The sequence below is a fragment of the Arvicanthis niloticus genome, chromosome 15 (assembly GCF_011762505.2).
Source record: "Arvicanthis niloticus isolate mArvNil1 chromosome 15, mArvNil1.pat.X, whole genome shotgun sequence".
NCBI lineage: Eukaryota > Metazoa > Chordata > Mammalia > Rodentia > Muridae > Arvicanthis > Arvicanthis niloticus.
The window spans coordinates 31614152-31632728 of NC_047672.1; the positions used below are offsets into that span (position 1 = coordinate 31614152).

An 18577-nucleotide genomic window follows, 5' to 3' on the forward strand; every position below is an offset into this window, starting at 1 on the left:
TTCATCACCAATTCAGACCCAATACTCTAGAGACTGAAGGAAACCAAGAACCATGCTTTGATTTACAATGGTAGGCAATAGTTAGTGTCCTAATCCTAGGTATAATACAATGATGATTATGATAACAGCCACATCTACTTAAAACATAAAATACTTTTTGTTGATGAGAAGTTAAAAGTGAGAAAATGTGTAAAACATAAAACGTACACACAGGAAAAAATAACTCAGATTTTTGAATTATAAAGTAGTTTAAAAGTTAAACCTGATTCTTCATTTTGAACCTACATTGTAGTCTCATAGACCCACAATACACAGTATCAAGTGCTTCTTGTGTTTCGCTATACATGCAAAAAGGACAGAGTTTGAGGGTACAGTGTGAAGTTTAGAGACCATTCTGCTGTTTATAAGCACATACCATCTTACTAACTTCTAGGGCTAAACAACTCTTGCTTAAGCTTTTAGACAATGCAATGGTAATCTATATCACACAAAATATTATGATTCACAAAATATTGTAGCTAACTACCAATACCTATTAAAATGTCTATATTTGAATTTGTAATAGCCCCATGTTCTGATTTTTTCCCCATCAGTTTTATTTGACCTACTTACGGCTCCCACAGTTGAAATTATTTTCTCTGAAATATTTTGTTTTGGTCTGGTTTTTAAAAATAAGGGGAAAATACAGGTGTCCAATTATGGTCACTTTGTATAGAACATGGAGAAAATATAAAGAAATCTATTTAGAACTCTCAAATGCATGATGTAACAAAAATGTTCACTGATGTATTCTCATAACTACATGGTATAACAAATCATAGCGGATTAAACCAAATGTACTCTTTCTCAGCAAAACTACAATAATTTCCCACATTTCAAAATATCACACTCAAAGAGGCAACTTTCTTTGAGGCAAACACTTAAAGAAAAGCAACTTACTGTCACCAACTGAGGGTTCTAAATTGTAGTTTGTTAACTCTAAACCCCGTGAAGAACTATAACCAATCTGAGTGAGAGAGTCAGAACTTATTTTCCCAGCAGGCTAGGAGAGAGTATCTCCCTGTTTTGGTGAGGAAGATATGCAGGCTTTATTGCCTTAAAAACATAATGATACTGCTGTCGGGAAGAATCTGACATTAAATCAAAATCCATGTCAATACCGAAGAAAGGAAAGTGCTTGATAGCGCAGTTGCAAGCCAAAGTAAGGCAGCACTGAGCAAGGAACAGGTTAAGGACCAGAGCTGCAACCCATTCACTCCAGCTGCTATGGTGGAAGGGCCAAATGGCTGCAGTTCAGATGCTGCTGAAATAATGAAAACAGCAGGCAGAGGGACAGGGACACCTGAAGCTGCTAGAAAGAGAAACTATAAGCTCTACTGAAGACATGTTCACACAGCAGATAGGCAAATATCTGTAAGATAGAAATCTTGAAAAAGATTTGCTTCTACCTCATGGAACAAAATTCTGAGAGTCATTTCTCAAGCTTAGGGATTAGGTGAATGAAATTACTGGGTTATAGTCAAGTTATACTGCTAGAACCTTCTTACAAATATTGACACTGCAAGTATTCCAAACCGGCCAACCTCTCTTTCTCTCTACTTTCTCCACACAGACAAGGGAAGTTTAATTCCTCTTTCTTGAAAGATCCTGAACATCAACAGAAAAGTGTGTATTTCACTATTATATATAATACTTGATGGATCTATAAAAACTAGACTTTAAATTTTTTCCTTCATAAACACAGAACACCTAATTTGAAATTTTATACCTAAAAATTATTTTGGAATTAATCAAATGTGATTGTTCTATTTCTTTCTTTCCCCTCAGATGGATGGTGTTAAGAGACACCTTGTCAGTTCAGCGAGCCTGTAATTAGTGGATCGATCCTCCTGCCTCAACTTTCCTAACGCTGGAGTGCAGGCGTTGGTCACTACAGCTGTTGACTTTTATTTCACCCAACTGAGCACTGAGCAGCCTTACGAGCACTGCATCTTAGTTCCTTCATTCTCCTTTAAGCACTTATAGTAGAAATACATTTAAAAGAATATTCTGAATTTTAACCTTCTTTCTTTACCTCTTTTGTCTCTTCCGGGTCCGAATGATCCACAGTTATATAAAGATCGTTCTGTAAATACTTCAGAGCACTAAGGGGATCTATTTGGGCCTTTTCTTCAAACCTAGAAAAAATAAAACAAGGGAAACAATTACTGTGAGTTATAAGAAAAATTCTTTTAAGGCTTGAAGAAAGGTATATTGCTTAGAGATGAACTCTTCTGGATATCCAAAACAAACTGTGTTTCAGCATTCCGAGTAAGAGTTCTCCCAGGCAGACAGTACAGATGTCAGCTCTGTAGAGAGGCAATGGAAATGCTCTGTGGCACAGACATGCTGTGCTGCTAGGAAGTGTGTGACAGCGCTTCCTACCTTTCCCTATGAGACAGCTTTCCCTGTAGAATGTGGAAAGGCTGGCAAAATGCCTCAGTAGATAAGAGTCTTCACCACCTCGATTACTGAGGAGAGTTCAATCCTCAGAACTGACTTTCCTCAGTTGTTCTCTGACCTCCACACATATACTGTAGTATGCACATACATGTAAGTGTGCATACACACTCACATAATAACTTTCAAAGACCCCAATGTATCACATCAAAACCAAGTGGTTATAGACTAAACTTGCTTCCTTAAACTCACAGACTAGGCTCTGTAAGCTCTGAGGCCCTAGAGAAAGCAAAATCAGAAGCAGTCAGCTGAACAGTAGGAGACAATGAAGCAAACAATAAAGTCTCTGAAGCTGTTTCAGCATCATACACAACTCTTCATCTGGCCTCACTAAAAGTAGAGGAGTCTTTCTGCCTGGATTACACCTAAAACAACTGTTTTAACTCAAGTAGCTTATACATACCCCAACCCCCTGCAACCTGAAATAAACCCAAATTTTACTTTCCAGTAGTCTACTAAGTTCAGTTAAAGAACTCAGTTTGCTGAAAGTTCCATCTTGTTTGTGGGCTCTGTTGTTGTTTCCACTCTAGGCTCCTCTTAACCACTAAAGAATGTTTCCAAAATTGGTTTCTGTAGTCTAGAACTGCATTTAATCAACCATTCTTCTCTATTGCTAAACATGATTTTAATATTATTAGAAGTCTTGTTTTTTTCTATACACAAGTCATCATCAAATTTAGAAGCTGAATATTATATGAAAAGCCAATCTGTTCACAAGATTCTTCATTTCCTCAAAATCTATATTTTATCTAAATAGAACAAACAACTTACCTTAAGAAAAGAAGTACTACTAGTAGTACTGGGTAGGTGTCTGTATAATCAAGACTGTCTAATTAGTAGGCTATTTCTATCAAAATGTGTCAGTCACTTTATAGAAACAAGCTTCTATATGTAATATCACCAACTCTTAAATTTAACAAAAGTTTAGCAGAAGGTCTATATGTTTTCAAATGTTTAAAGTGGGCCTTCTATTATCCAGCTGAATGCACCTTGATACCTCTGTCTCATATCCATACAAAAACCTCCAAAAATTCTATTTGTAGAACCTTTGGTGTTCACCCAGAACTTTACTGCGTATCTCAATCTGCCCTGTAGTGTGTGAGCCTCCAGATAACACCAAACATCATTTTGGCTCTTCCTATTCTACAAACTCTCTGCTGATGGCTGAATAATGTACTGTAAGGTCCAGGTACTTCTTGAAATGCTCACAGAGGACTTCCAAAGCACATAAAAGTTTCCCAAATTGGACTTAGCTTTCCCAAAACCTACTGTTTCTGAAGAATTCTCCACGACCTTTTACTCTGTTTGGTAAGTCTGAATGTGTCACTCACTTTTGACAGTTTCTAATCCTGTTTTCTCACAGTCAGAGCTGGAGCCTTTCACAATATGTCCTTGTCGGTCTCTCTGGTCTCTTACTTTCACTTCACTCATTCCACTTCTATACACAGCACTCCTCACATAATTTAAGCACAAACACACCTTTAACCCCAGAACGCTGAATCACCTGGCTAGAACATTTCTACTTCAAAAAGCCATTTCCACTTTATGTGGTTATTTTCTTAAGTCTTTGGGTGGAACTTTAAAAAAAAATCATGTATTTTTTACTGAAAATAATAAAATCAGCTCCTTTACAAGTAAAAAAGGCATCTTTTGATATATTTTGTTTTTATCTTATTCCTACTACCTAGCATACACTTACTGTTAGGCTCCATTTTTAAGAGAGGAAACTTGAGGGCAGGATATTTTTTTCTTCACTGGTAAATTCTGAGACCAGGCCCATGGCTGCCACACACACATGCTCAATAAGTATTTTGAAATAAATGAATAGTTTTGTTAATGCTTTTAAAGACTCTATGTGGCTAACTGATTTAACCATTCCACAAGTGAGAAGGTAGTCTCCAGAGAAGTCAAGATAGGCAATTTAGTAAAAAAGAATAAATAAAAGATAATGCATATTATCTCAGGATGTAGCTCAATGGTAGAACACTTGTCTGGCATGTACAGGGTCTGGGCTCAATAACAAGCACAGATAGATAGATAGATAGGTAGATAGATAGATAGATAGATAGATAGATGATATGCAGGCAATACTCTCTTCATTAAAATCTGAAGGAAAGGCAGGAGAATTAGCTCAGTGGGTAAAGTGCTTGCTGAGTAAGCATGGGGTCCTGAGTTCAGATCTCCAGAATGCACATCAAAAGCCTGGGGAGGCAGTGCACACTTGCCGGGAGGCGGAGACGGGGAGAATAGAATCTCTGGAGTCAGTCTAGCTGAATGGCTAACTCATCTCAGAACTTAACCCACAAAAGCTCTTGAAACAGAATTTAGTGTTTAAAGGCCATTTATCCAGTTTCTTTACTTAGAGTAATAGTACTAGCATAAAAATATAGAACACATTGCCTCGGGCCTTTCTTATGGTTACTTTTGGCATTTGTTCCAATAGCTAATGTCTAATATTGGAAAAAGGACCTTGAATATATATTTATTTTTGTCTTTTAAAAGTTTACTTATGGGATGGAGGGAGGGCTCAATAGTTAAAAGCACTGACTACTTTTCCAGAGGTTCTGAGTTCAATTCCCAGCACACAACTGTCTGTAATGGAATCCGATGTCCTCTTCTGGTGTGTCTGAAGAGAGTGACAGTGTACTTGTATAAAACAAACAAACAAACAAAACTTAAAAAAATTTTACTTACTCTTTTTGCTATGTAGACCAGGCTGGCCTTGAATAGATCATTCTGACTTTGCTTGCTAAGTGCTGAGATTAAAGGCTTGAATCATTTCTCTGGGCTGCATTAGAAGTCTTTTCAAAGCTAACTTTAACTTTTCACCTACCACTTGTTCCAGGTAGCTCAAAGTGCCTCAACAGTTAAACCTTATAATAGTCCATTCTTTGTCAGACTGCCTGTGAAAGCCATACCTCCTCTTTTTAGATTCTATAGAAAACAAACTTGTTAATTTACAAAGATGCCTCATAGTAGCTTCTGCATTAATTTTTCTAAAATACAACTTGTGAAAGCTGAGAAAGATAAGTATATGGTTTTTTTAAAAAAAGCAAAGGTTTGCTTTATACATACATATAAAATCTAAAATGTAAATACACGTGATAAACATAAAAATGCACACGTATGTATACATGTATATCCCTATACATGCATAGTGGTTACATTGAGCTCTCTGTAGCCAGAATGGTCAGGATCAAACCCTCACTTTACCAGTTCAGCTGAGTGACCTTATGAGTTATATAAGCCATTTAAAAATTCCCTCACTTTTCTACTTTGACGAAATAATGACAAAGGCAGTTTTCATTCCATTATCTAATTATGAGACTAAGAATCAGATACTAACATATAGTAATAAATAAATGATGACCTTCTTCTAAACTACAAGCTTTTATTAGCACTTAAGACTGGCAGTAACTCAAACAACAAGTACATTTCTTTTAGTGACTTGCTAGATTAGAATAAATCATGTCTAACCAGTCACACAATTTTTTAAATTATTTCACAATTGATATTTTTTCTATTAACAATTAATTAATTGTAATTTCTTATAAAATTTTACTTGCTTTTTAAAAAATTAGCACCTGTATGTATCCTTACTTTGTATCTTCCTTTGAAAGAAGAAAGCAAAAAGGAAGAACAGACATTTATAAAACCCAGTACCTTAACAACACTTGACTACCTGACAATCACAAGAGACCTTTATCCCACAGTTAGGTCATACCAAGAGTAGCTAACAATGCTAATTAAAGACTTTTTAGTTTTTTAAAAAAAAATCTTTTCAGACAGGGTCTCACTAAGTAGCTTTGGCTATCCTGGAACTTACTATGTAGATCATGTAGGCCTTGAACTCACAGAGCCTCTGTCTCCTAAGTGCTAGTATTTACGATGTGAGCTACCACACCTAGCTTAGTAAACTATATTTATACCTGTGTTTTCTTATGAGGTACTTGCAATGCCTCAGTAAGTAATCTTTTGAAGGTCTGCACAACTTCAGTGACCAGAAGTCATCTAGTCTCATCTTTGGAGAGCAAGATTTTCCTGGATTTCCACCAAATAAATAATGAACCTATAAAACAAAAACCATGTACAGACAACAAACCAGATTTTAAAGAACACAGACACACTCAAAAGACTACAAAGGTCATAATGAAATTTCTTTTACCAGGAGTACTTAATAGTTAACTCTTTTTGACTTATTCATTTGACAATCTTTTAAATTGATACATCCTTATGAAAGGTTTCCCATGATTTTTTTCCATTTTCATTTTACTCTAGAGCATTTTCCTAACCTACTTTTGTATTAAAATCATACTACCATAATTACAATTATAATGGAGGATATTAACAAAAACCATTGTAGAAATAAGCTAATCCAACATAGTTTTTTAGAGAATTACAAATAAAAGGCTTATCTAGTTAATTAAGTGTTGATTAAACTAGAAAACAGTATATTATTTAAAATAATTCTGACACAATATTTAATAAAATCACTGAAGGTCAAGAGAATAAACTTTAATATCTTACTTTGTTTTAACCTAAATGTCAACTAGTATAAGACACTTAAAACTTTCAGAATATTATTCCATTGTTCGATTAGTACTAAGCAAGAAATGTAAGAGAATTCCAGTAGCAATTTCACATTAGAGTAGTTTTGATGTTATTATAAACTTATATTAAGTATTAAAACATTTCTCTGAAAATGTGAAAACATCTGTATGTCTTAGCACATGTGAGATATTACAAAATAAATATTATTTCTAGCCCATTAAATGAAAATTATTCATTAACCTCTCAAGTTGGAAAAGTCTAAGAGAAAGAGCTTGTATTCCTTTTCATGCTATTGTTTATCTGGTTTCAAGTTATATAGCACGGATATTAAACATTCATCTATAGTTGAAATGAAAAAGTAAATTTCAAGATAATCCAAGTCCAGTCACTAAATTACATCAAATTTAAGTGAAAATAGTTACAGAAATCTCTGAACACTTAATAATACAAAAACTATTTTTACAATGCTGGTAGACAGAGGTCACTTATACCAGAAATATATAGATGAAATGATTTGTTACATAATTAGAAAAGCTAATGCTTGCTCCTTTTCAAAATGCAAAAACTATGTTTTATACTTGGATATTGTAATGGTTTAAATTTGCTTGGCCCAGGGAGCAGCACTATTAGGAGGTGTGAATATACAGGAGTAGGTGTGGCCTTGAAGACCCTCATCCTAGCTGCCTGGAAGTCAGTCTTCCACTAGCAGCCTTCAGATGAAGATGTAGAACTCTCAGCTCCTTCTGCACCAGGCCTGTCTGGATGCTGCCATGTTCCCACCTTGATGATAATGGACTAAACCTCTAAACCTGTAAGCCAGACCCAATTAAATGTTGTCCTTAGAAGAGTTGCCTTAGTCATGGTGTCTGTTTAGAGCAATAAAATCCAAACTAAGACAGATATTCACAACATATATACAATGACACAGGTTATTTATCTGTTCTGTAGAATTATAAAGAAGCCAGTAATGATTTCAAAATAGGAAAAATGTTATGGTATAAACCCGTAATCTCAACATTTGAGAGGCTAAGGCAAAAGAAGCTTGAGTTTGAGACTGGCCTAGGCTAGTTAGTGAGACCCTGTTTCAGAGTTGGGTAGAAAAATACAAATAACATAAGAAGTGCCAAGAATTATGAACCATACAAAAGGTATATATATTCTCTTCAAGAATTTTAGGAAAAACTGGGGCTAACAGTTTAATCCTAGTTCAATCCTGTAATCCTAGCTATTTGAGAAGCTGAGGCAGGAGGATTCTAAGCTGCTTGGGCTACAGAGAGTTCAAGGCATCCTGGGCAACTTACCCAGTATCAAAATAAAAAATAGAAACAGAGCAGGAGACAGATATATAGGTACCGTGCTTGCTTACCATGTGTGAGGCTCTAAATTCAATCCCTATTGTGTTGAAAGGGCTGTTAAAAAAAATAGTATTAAATGCCTGCCTCTTATATTAAAACTTTTCCTTCAAATGCACTTAAAAATAATCAGAAATAAGATACTTTCAGATTGCATTTCACTGAAAATGTACAGATCAAAGTGGTCAGCATACCTTGTGTAATTCATCATAAACGAGCTGATGGGCAAACCTTGGACATGGTTCTTCTTCCTGAAGACTTTTATTCAGATTATCTTTTGCAGCTTGATCATTCTTATAGACACAAGACCTGGAAGACATTGCTTTTAAGATGCTGTACTTGAGAGAATCACCAGCAGCCATATTGCTTATACAACTATAGCCAGTAAGTAAGCCAATGCCCAAATTATCAGCAGAAACAAATGTATACTTGTTCATATCAAAGTGCAAAGGCAGTAACTCTCATGAAAGAATACACACTTTTTAGAACTAATTCTGACCTTTCAAAATAGCTCACTTCAGAACTACCTGTCTTGTACTAGGAAACAGAGACTGTTTACACGGACAGACTGATGTGGTGTTTTACTGTGTACTCACTGTACAAGACTCAAGCACTCTTGTTCTGAATGCAAACAAAACATCTTTCTCAGAAAACAACAGCTTTCAGTTGCCAACCATACTGCCATAGAAAATAGAGCTGTTCTTGGAAGTGTTTCTGTTCTGTCACTGAATACAAGACAAGAGCTGGATCTTCTACAACTGTGTTTCCCCAGCAAAACATGTAGCGTCTGCTCAGCCAGATGCTCTGGGACAAGGCTTGGCTTAGAAATGCTAAGTCAAACCTATCCCTTCACCAGCTTTAGGACATGGAGATGTTTACAGAACATGAATTTCAATTTTAACTAGCTACTTGGTGGCAGAACCTAGACCAGTGTACAACTCTTTAAATCTCCTGAAAAGAAAGTGAACAGAGCAAAATCCCACTCCTTTAACACCACTGCATACACAAGTACTAATTTTATTTAAAGAAATACTCATTTCTTTAAAGTACTAATATTTTAGGCCAGGTGGGGTAGGTAGCTCACACCTATAATCCCAGGTAGAAGCAAGAAAACTATGAATCTAAAGCCAGCTAGGGCTATATAATAAGTCTGTTTCAAAATACGTAACAAAAATTTAGTATTCTTTCAATATCACAAATTAACATAAGCCTCCCACTCCTCTCATTTTTAAATAAACCAAATTCATTATGTATCACTGGGATTGCAGCACAGACAAGAGTCCTTACCAGCTATTCCTCACAATATCATAAATCCAGAATGAATTTCTGACATTCTCTTCCCTCTTTTCTTTGTCTTTGCTAAGTCCGGATAAGACATGTATTTCATTCAGTTCTGGATCAATAGTTGCTCTCTGTGTGAATCCAGTCATTGGAACTAAAAATGAAAAAAATAATTAAGATGACAATATTCACAATAAACAGCAGACTAGAACTAACTCATTATATATCTTTAATTTGCTCTATATGACCACTGTATTTATCTTTTAACACACCTCACAGTCTTCTGACTAAAACAACAGACATTGTTTACAGCCTTCCTCTTGATCTAGAATGTAATCAACATAAAGGCAGAGGTTGCTTTGTTTCCTACTTGTTCTTAGGGTCAAAAGTAGAACACATACACAACACACACATACGCAGAAAGGGGGAGGGGAGGGGAAGATGGGAGAAGAGGAGAAAGGGGGAGACGGAGGGAGGGAGCACACAAGTGAGTTTGTGCACAAGAGTGAGCACCAGAAACAAGAGTGAAAATGAATTTAAAAATGTAAAGGTAACCTATAGAATGGGAACAAAGATGTGCAAGTCATAGATCTAAATTGCCTGTGTCCAAGGTAAATAACTGATAACTCATTCTTATATAACAGGTAAGACATTTCCAAGAATATACAGAAGTGGCCAATAGGCACAGTAAATACTACTCAAAGTCATTAGTCCTTAAGAAATACAAATCCAAACCTTGATGCAGCATCATTTTATGCAGGCAAGGTGACACATACCCCTATAATCCTAGCACTCAGGAAGCTAAGGCAGAATTTAAGATTAAGATTAAGGTTTTGATCACATATTCTGTGAGTTTACTGATCTCTTTCTGAGACAGCTCTAGTGTCTACTCATGTTGACCAAGGAGGAAGCAATGGTTTTCAGGGAATGAGCAATATATTCTTTTGGATTGTATAGAGGTGAGGATTCCTAGGCTAAACTTGGAACTGGGACCCACACCAGTGGGTTTATGCAAAATAGAAGAGGAAGAGCAGTAAGGGAGTGAAGCCTAGGCAACAGTGACCACAGCCCTATACAAGGACTCTGTACTTTGAAACCCTTTGGGGGTAAACACAAGGCAGTCCCTAAAAGAGAAGAGAAGAAATGACTAGTGAGCTCAGAGGCCAGTACACTTCTGCTTTCATCAGTTCTGAGCACCTCAGGAGTTCCTGCTGTGGTGGTCTGAATGAGAATGGCCCCACAGCCTCCTGTGTTTGAATACTTTATTCCCAGTTGGGGGAACTCTTTGTTGGGGGGGTGGTGGAGGGATGGACTTTGAGGTTTCAAAAGCACACACCATTCCTAGTGCCTCTCTGTCACTGCTTCCTGTTTGTGGATGAGGTTGTAAGCTCTCAGCTAATGCTTCAGTGCCATGTTTAGCTACCTGCTGCCATGTTCCCTGCCATGTCAGTCATGGGTCTAATCCTTGGAAAATGTGAGCCCCAAATTAAACTCCTTCTGTTATAAGTTGCCTTGATCATGGTGTTTTTCCAGGGCAATAGAACAGTAACTAAGACACCTACATTGCATAATGCTGCTCTTTGGATTCTGACAATGAATGGGTTACTGCTAAGTGCTTCTATAATGATGGGCTAAGAATTACTAATTCAAGGTAGTTTGGAGATAGAGCCTTTGGGTCACTTAGAATGAGTTCTTGACTCCACTTGCCACTCTGTCTTAGGGTTTTACTGCTGTGAACAGACACCATAACCAAGGGAACTCTTATAAAGACTACATTTAACTGGGATTAGCTTATAGGTTCAGAGGTTCAGTCCATTGTCATCAAGGTGAGAAGTATGGCAGTGTGCAGGCAGGCATGGCACTGGAGAAACAGAGTTCTACATCTTCATCCAAAAGAAGCCAGGAACAGACTGTCTTCCAGGCAGCTAGGAAGATATCAAAGTCCACCCCGACAGTGACACACTTCCTCCAATAAGGCCACACCTCCTAATAGTGTCACTGCCTGGGCCAAGCATATTCAAACCACCATACATACTCTCATTTTTACTTCTCTTAGGTTTAATTCGGATAAAGAAACTAGCAGACTGTGTTAATTTACTACTTTGATAATAATATTTTGTACTATAACATCCTATATTGTTTGAATCTTGCTTCATTAATTACATGTACCACTTCTATAATAATAAACTAAAAACTCGATTGAATAAAAACAGCACTATCACAACTCCAAAAGACCCAAAGGTCAAAAAAGCAAAAGAACATTTCACCCTAACATGCCATAACTATCAATCTGGTCATGTATATTATTATTCCCAAGAAAAGGCTATCTTCTCATTTTAATGGTTTTTAATAGATGGCAGAGGTGCTGTGCTGAGCAAGGGGGTAGGGAATTCAGGGTTGTGGTGTGTAACATAGGAGATTTAAAACACATGTGATTTTAAATGCTTTTCAATTCATCTGTTTTTAATAAGCTTGATCAAATGCCAGAGATTTAACCAGTCTTTACAAACTGACCCACAGAAAGAAATGAATCACGCAGATGAGTGAGACCACAAGTTAACCCAGCACGCATACTGAATATATGCTTGTCTGATACCACAATTTAACCATGAACACATTCTCAACACGTACTTGTCTGAGATCACAAATTAACCATGCACACATTCTGAATACATATTTGTTTGAGAAAACAGCAGAATTACACAGCAATTATCTGTCAGTCTGTTGTTTTTGGTTTGTTTAAAAGAATTGTGATAATTCTTCACCTTTCCTACTTTTTGCAGGAAACAGGACAAGTAAGAGGGGAATTAAGAAATCGTGATAGTCTGAATATTATTTCTTTCTTTTCCCCTTCCTTGTTTTGACCACATGATAAGCAGGGATGCCAGATTTTTTTACTTAGAAGAAAACCTTAGAAAGGGGACAAAGAAACTAGTATTTTTAAGTCCTTTCCATTTCTGAGGAAATTTATGTTATTGCATTAATTAATACATTAATCTCATCTCTATTTTGCTTCGTGGTCCACAATATATATTCATAAATTTCTTTAGCTAAGACATAGATAAGAACAATTGGAAAACTTCCACAGAAACATGAAACAAGAAGAACAGCTCTCAGAGGTTCTCTTATTTGGTAGAACACTTTTAAACCCAAGACACAGAAAAACCCAAGTAGTTGATTAACTCATCCCGGCTCTAGGGGTGTCTCAGCACATCTCTGCAGAGTCTCTGGATTGTACTGCTTTTCTCAAAGTTGCCAGCTGTAGCTCTAAGTGTCACACACTGTCACAAAGCATTCAGGAGATGGAGAACACTCCCTTAGCACCTCTCTACTGTCATGAGAAAGGATGTTTTTCTAAATGCCTTTTAACACTTTGCTACGTGTGACTAGCTAGACCTGAGTTACACACAGGTAAAATGAAAGAACCTTTGAAAGGATAATGATGACTGGCTTGAACTAGCTACGACTACTCCCTTGGGACTAGGTAACTGTCATTAAACAAAATTATGGCCTAGATATTAAAAAAAAAAAGGGGGGGGGGACAGTGGCTCCTTGGTAGGCAACAACAGTGTTGTCATCTTTTTTTAAACAAAAATGTGTATTTTTATTTTATGTATATATGTGTTTTGTACACATTTATGTTTGTACATGAGGCATATATCCAATCTCCAGCACTGCATAGACTAGGTGTTATGGTGCATGCATGTAATGTCAAGGCTAAAGTATTAAAATTTCAAGCTATATAGCCAGCTAGAAGACAGTCAGGTATGCATGAGACCATGTCTCAAAAAATGATACAAGAAAAAAATTACCATCCCAACCAGTACTTCATAATAAGAATAACAAAAAGTCATTAGCTTAGAGCCTCTGTACTGCCTAACGTGGTATTAATCGATGGTATAATATAAGAGGGCCAAAACTAAAGCAACTTCTTACATCTTTTTGTTTTCTTCAATGTCATAAGCATAATAAATACATTCCTATGGACAATTTTAAAGTATGATTTTCTTTTAAGGTTTTTATGAAAATAAACTGATATTAACTCACGTAACCCTTGTATGACAAGGAAGAGAGTATAATCTAATATGGTGCCAGAGAAAGACGGCACTTTCAGCTCTGCTGGCCCAATCCTCTCGTTTTCAGAGGGCTTATTAGGTCCAAAGATGCTACACCAGGTGCTAATGTTGAACACTTGGACCAAGTCTTTTGATTCAATTTACTGTGTACCAAACAATCAATCTGCTGCAACAGAACACAATGGAATAAAGAAGGGCAAGTATGAAAGTCAGAGAAGACAGGAAAGACCAAAACAAGGACAGGAAGCTACCACAGGAGCAGGGCAAGACTCTAGGAGCTCTTTATCACCAATGCTTCATTCCCTATCTGCAATATGGGAAGGTTGCATTTCTGCAACATGTACATTTCCGACCTCAACTAAGCAGAAGAAACACTCTAACACAGTCTACAGCTACCTTGAAAGCTGTGTGTCTGACAGTCAAACATACTCACAAACTGCGGCTAAATACAGAGGTTCCATGTGAGAACTATGCCAAATGGCTTGTATTCAGGTTAACACAGGCAACTTAGAAATAAACCCACCCTTCAGCATACTGAATTTTGATGTTAACACAATGCTAATAAGTCCCATCTTTCTGAACTACAGCCATCCGCCAATTTCAATTATAATTTTGTTCTAAGGAAAATGCAAAAGTGTTATATACAGTTAGAAAATAAGAGTTGAGTCAAGTTAGAAAATAAAAAGGTTGAAGGTTTTTTTAGATCCTGATGGTGAATCCAAGAGAATACATTTAAATAACTATAAAGAGCAATGGTTGAAGATTTTATAGTGTTTGACACTTAGAAAGCATTAATAAAGAGAAGCTATTTTGCAGTAAGAAATATATCATCTCTAACTGGAATCTCAACAGCTAAAAAACTTGTTCTATGATTTCAAACAATGTAAAACTCACATTGTAAATGCAGTTTTAACCAAAAAACCCACATGAATGAAGCGCAAACATGTAATCATATATTAAGTCCATCTCAAATTACAGTAATTAACTGGAATACAAAAGCTTCAGAAAAACAGCTAATAAACACTAGAATGTCTTAATACATTACAAAACATCTACATAATAGGTAAAAGTGGTGTTTTCTAGGAACATTTGATAATGTGGGAATTTAAAGAGCGTTCCACCTCATTACTAAAAATTTTTTCTTGCATAGTAATGCTCTAATGAGATAAAATAAAATTTAAGTGTACACTGGTTAAAGTTAAGTAAAAATAATTCTATGAAAACACAATACAATAAGCCATTCTTACTAATATGAGGTTTTCTCAATTATTTAACTTTGTACAGTATATTTTAACAGGAGATTTAGGGTATGGAAGAGGCTGGATGCTTTTAAAGAAATTCTGAGTAAAATGTGTCCCTCCTCAGAGTTTTCTAAAGTTTCTGGAATGCATAGTCAAGGCTGCCCTTGACTATGTTAGCCATTAAGGATAGAACCATATGCTTCAATTCCTAGCCTGTCTTGAGTTGGAAACAAATTTTGAGACCAAAATCTACACGGTAAGATCTGAGGAGTGAACAGAGTTAGGTTTTGGAAGTAAGATGGGAATAGCATGGCAGAAGGGTCAGAGACAAGAGCAATGTTATGTCTAAAGGCAATAGTCAGTGCCAATGAAGTAAGCAGTGCAGGAAGAATACAGCAGCAAGAATAGGGCTGGGGCCTCTTCTAATATCTCAACGCCCATAATCAGCTTGAAGAAGTTAATGAAGAATCAGTGTCCCTATTCCCTGGGCTTGGGGACTAAGGTGGTTAATATTGGGCTGTCTTCCTAGGGAAAAGTAGTGGTTTTATTGGAACAGGGAGGATTAGCTAGGATTTATTTCATAGCCATAACCTATTGGTAGAAATCTGTATAATTATTATCAAGATGAAGTTATAATTTCTTAAATGGTATAAAATTTACTTTGATTTCAAATTTAAGGTTTTCTTTGGTACGAGCTTCTTATTGATATAAAAGTGAGATGAATATTGTTACTCTCATAGGCACTGTGCCTGTATAACACATTTAGGAATACAAGGCTTAGACCCAGTCCTTCTTTAACCTTTTTTAACTGATTTGAGATGGTTAGCCTGTGAGTTAAGGGACTATAGCAAATTCATGGCTTTGAGTTTATTGTTAGGTGTTTTCTATATTTTATTTAGAAATAGCTGAGAGGAGTTAACAGACAACAGTCCAGATTACCTTACATGGATAGTTGGTTTTCAAAACGTCAGAAGTCCACAGAATTGACGTTACAAACATTTCTGTAGTAATGTTCATTTTGATTAGAGACCTGTCTGCTCCTGACAGCTTCCTGTCTTGGATTGTAAGAAGAAATTGAGCATCTTTGGAGTTACTCCGATTGTGGTGAGACAGCCACTAGGCAAGAATTGCCTCTTTCCATCTACAGACAAATTACTATCCAGAAAGGACACACTTGCAGAATAGTCGACTGATTATATCTGCCTAGACAGAGTAATCAGCCCTTAATAATTCTGCATCACTAAGGTCTGGGCTTAAGACCTGGATCCTGGGCCAGAAGGCTGAAGATCAGATGCTCCAACATTTTGTAATATGGGGACTGTCCAGGTGTTCAGCGGTCTCTATAAATTGGCTAAGTTTTAGAAGCTAAGCTTTGTGCTTCCCATAATTTCAATTAACTCAGTCATTCTGGATTTCTGATGGGGTTGAAGACCTATAGTCTCATAGCCAATCCTGGCTATTTACTTCGAGAGAAAAGATTTGAGAGGATGGTTTTCAGCTGACATTCATTCTAAAGCCAAGAAAAAAGCCAGGTTCAGAACTAAGTGTTTTAGTTAGGAGAGATGACAGAGGTTCTAGTTAGTCAACAAAATGATGGACTGGGTATTAGGACTATCTTGTACCTCACTGGTACAAATTGGTATAATATTATGCTCTAATTGTATTTTGAGAGAAAAGTTTTATTTTAACAGGAAGGGTGATATGTAGGAGGAGCTAAGGTGGGAGGAGTACTGAGAGGAAGAGAAGGAGTAAGGAGAGGAGGAGAAGGAGTAAGGAGAGGAGGAGAAGGAGTAAGGAGAGGAGGAGAAGGAGTAAGGAGAGGAGGAGAAGAAGGAGAGGAGAAGCTAGGTGATGAGAGAGAGAAAGAGAGAGAAGGTGTGTGTGTGTGTGGGTGACATGGAGGCAGATGTCTCCACCAGTCAAAGATAGTTGATATATCTAGGTTGGGTGTTGGGTTACACTTCTGATTGAGCATTACCAAACTTATAAAGCCTTTGATTAACATTTTTAAAAAATTGTATAAAAGCAAAAGGGAAAAGAGGGCATGGGATAGGGGTTTTCTAGGGAAGGGAAATGGGGAAAGGGGATGATGGCATCTGAAATGTAAATAAAATATACAATAAAAAAAAAAAAAAAAGAATAGGGCTGGGGAACTAAGCCATAGTCTCTCATGCAGGCAGGCTTCTAAAACAAGATTCCTTTTTTTCTGAATTAGCTCTAATCAAAAAGTCAGATCAGCTTACTTCTTTGTCTTTTCCATTCTCAAAAAGAGCTGTATGAAGACAGAGCCCATATACATAACTGTATTCCTACTGCCTAGCTTATTGTTTGGTACCTGTAGGTGACCAGAAACCATCTACATATTAAAGGTTAGGCCTATGGCTCTCTGTCCTTCATTAGTAATGCAGCAGAGAATGGTTGGAAGAGCTAAGGCTAGTGGAGAGAAGACGACTAACTACAGAAGGCAAATGGGTGATACAGCCCAAACTCTGGAGTAAGGCGGCGATGGGCAAAGTCATGCTACAGCACTGAGGTGACCTGATGGCGACTGGGTGAAACAATATTACCCGAGGTAGTGATGGCATCACTGGAGAAAATTAAGATACCCAACAATACCAGCCAAACTAGAGGATTAGATCACCTCCACTAACACAGAGGCTGTGCATAACCCTCCCCCTTTCTTCAACTGTAACCCTGGTAATTTACAAGTGCAGATGCACGGTCTAAGATATCAGATAAGGCTATCTAAGAACCAAAATAGAACCCTGAGAGCAAGAACTGGGGTTCTCAATCCCTGCCAGGTACTACAATTCTTTAAGAAAGAAAGTTGCAGGGCTGGAGAGATGGCTCAGAGGTTAAGACTACTCTTCCAAAGGTCCTGAGTTCAATTCTCAGCAACCACATGGTGGCTCATAAACATCTATAATGAGATCTTATACTCTCTTCTGACATGCAGACATATATGCAAGCAGAACACTGTGTCCTTCATCAATATTTAATAATAAATAAATAAATAAGGTTGGGGGTTTAGCTCAGTGGTAGAGTGCTTGCCTAGCAAGAGCCAAGACTCTGGGTTTGGTCCCTAGCACTGGGGGAAAAAAAAGAAAAAAGAAAGAAAAGAAAAAAAGAAAGTTTTAAAAAGTTTAAAAAAAAAAGGAGAGGGAAGGAGCAGGTACTTATGGGGGCAGACCAAAACCAACCACTCCCCACCCCCACATACACACCCCAAAACAAAACCCCAAAACCAAACAGAAAAGTAAAAAATTAATTTCAGTTAAACTCTGATATGTCAATTGAGTCAGTGTGTTCTTCAATTCCAAGCATAACTCTTCAAGTTTTAGGTGGGCACATTTACCAGTTAGTTCAAACAAGATGTTCAACTGAACACACAATATACTAGTTTGGAACTTTTTGAGCAATGAAATTCTTAGGATTATTGTAAATATCAGCCACTTGGAAAATGTATACTTAACAGTGATATCCTCAAAAGAAATCTGACCTAGACCCAGAAACAAAATCTTACAATAACTTACTTAGGAAAAAGAAAAATCATTGTTTGGTGGTTCTAATTCTCTCC

General features: G+C 36.8%; 1 protein-coding gene across 2 annotated transcripts in view; it reads right to left on the reverse strand.

The window, feature by feature from the left end:
- The window catches only part of Mkln1 (muskelin 1), a 110003-nt gene that overhangs the window by 11429 nt on the left and 79997 nt on the right, over positions 1-18577 (reverse strand). For both annotated transcript variants that reach the window (XM_034518873.2, XM_076913574.1), the window contains exons 13-16: positions 9690-9837; positions 8597-8711; positions 6429-6568; positions 2075-2177 (exon numbers count right to left, since the gene is read on the reverse strand). In XM_034518873.2, coding sequence (XP_034374764.1) covers positions 2075-2177; positions 6429-6568; positions 8597-8711; positions 9690-9837 — 506 coding nt within the window. The remainder of the gene's footprint in view (positions 1-2074; positions 2178-6428; positions 6569-8596; positions 8712-9689; positions 9838-18577) is intronic.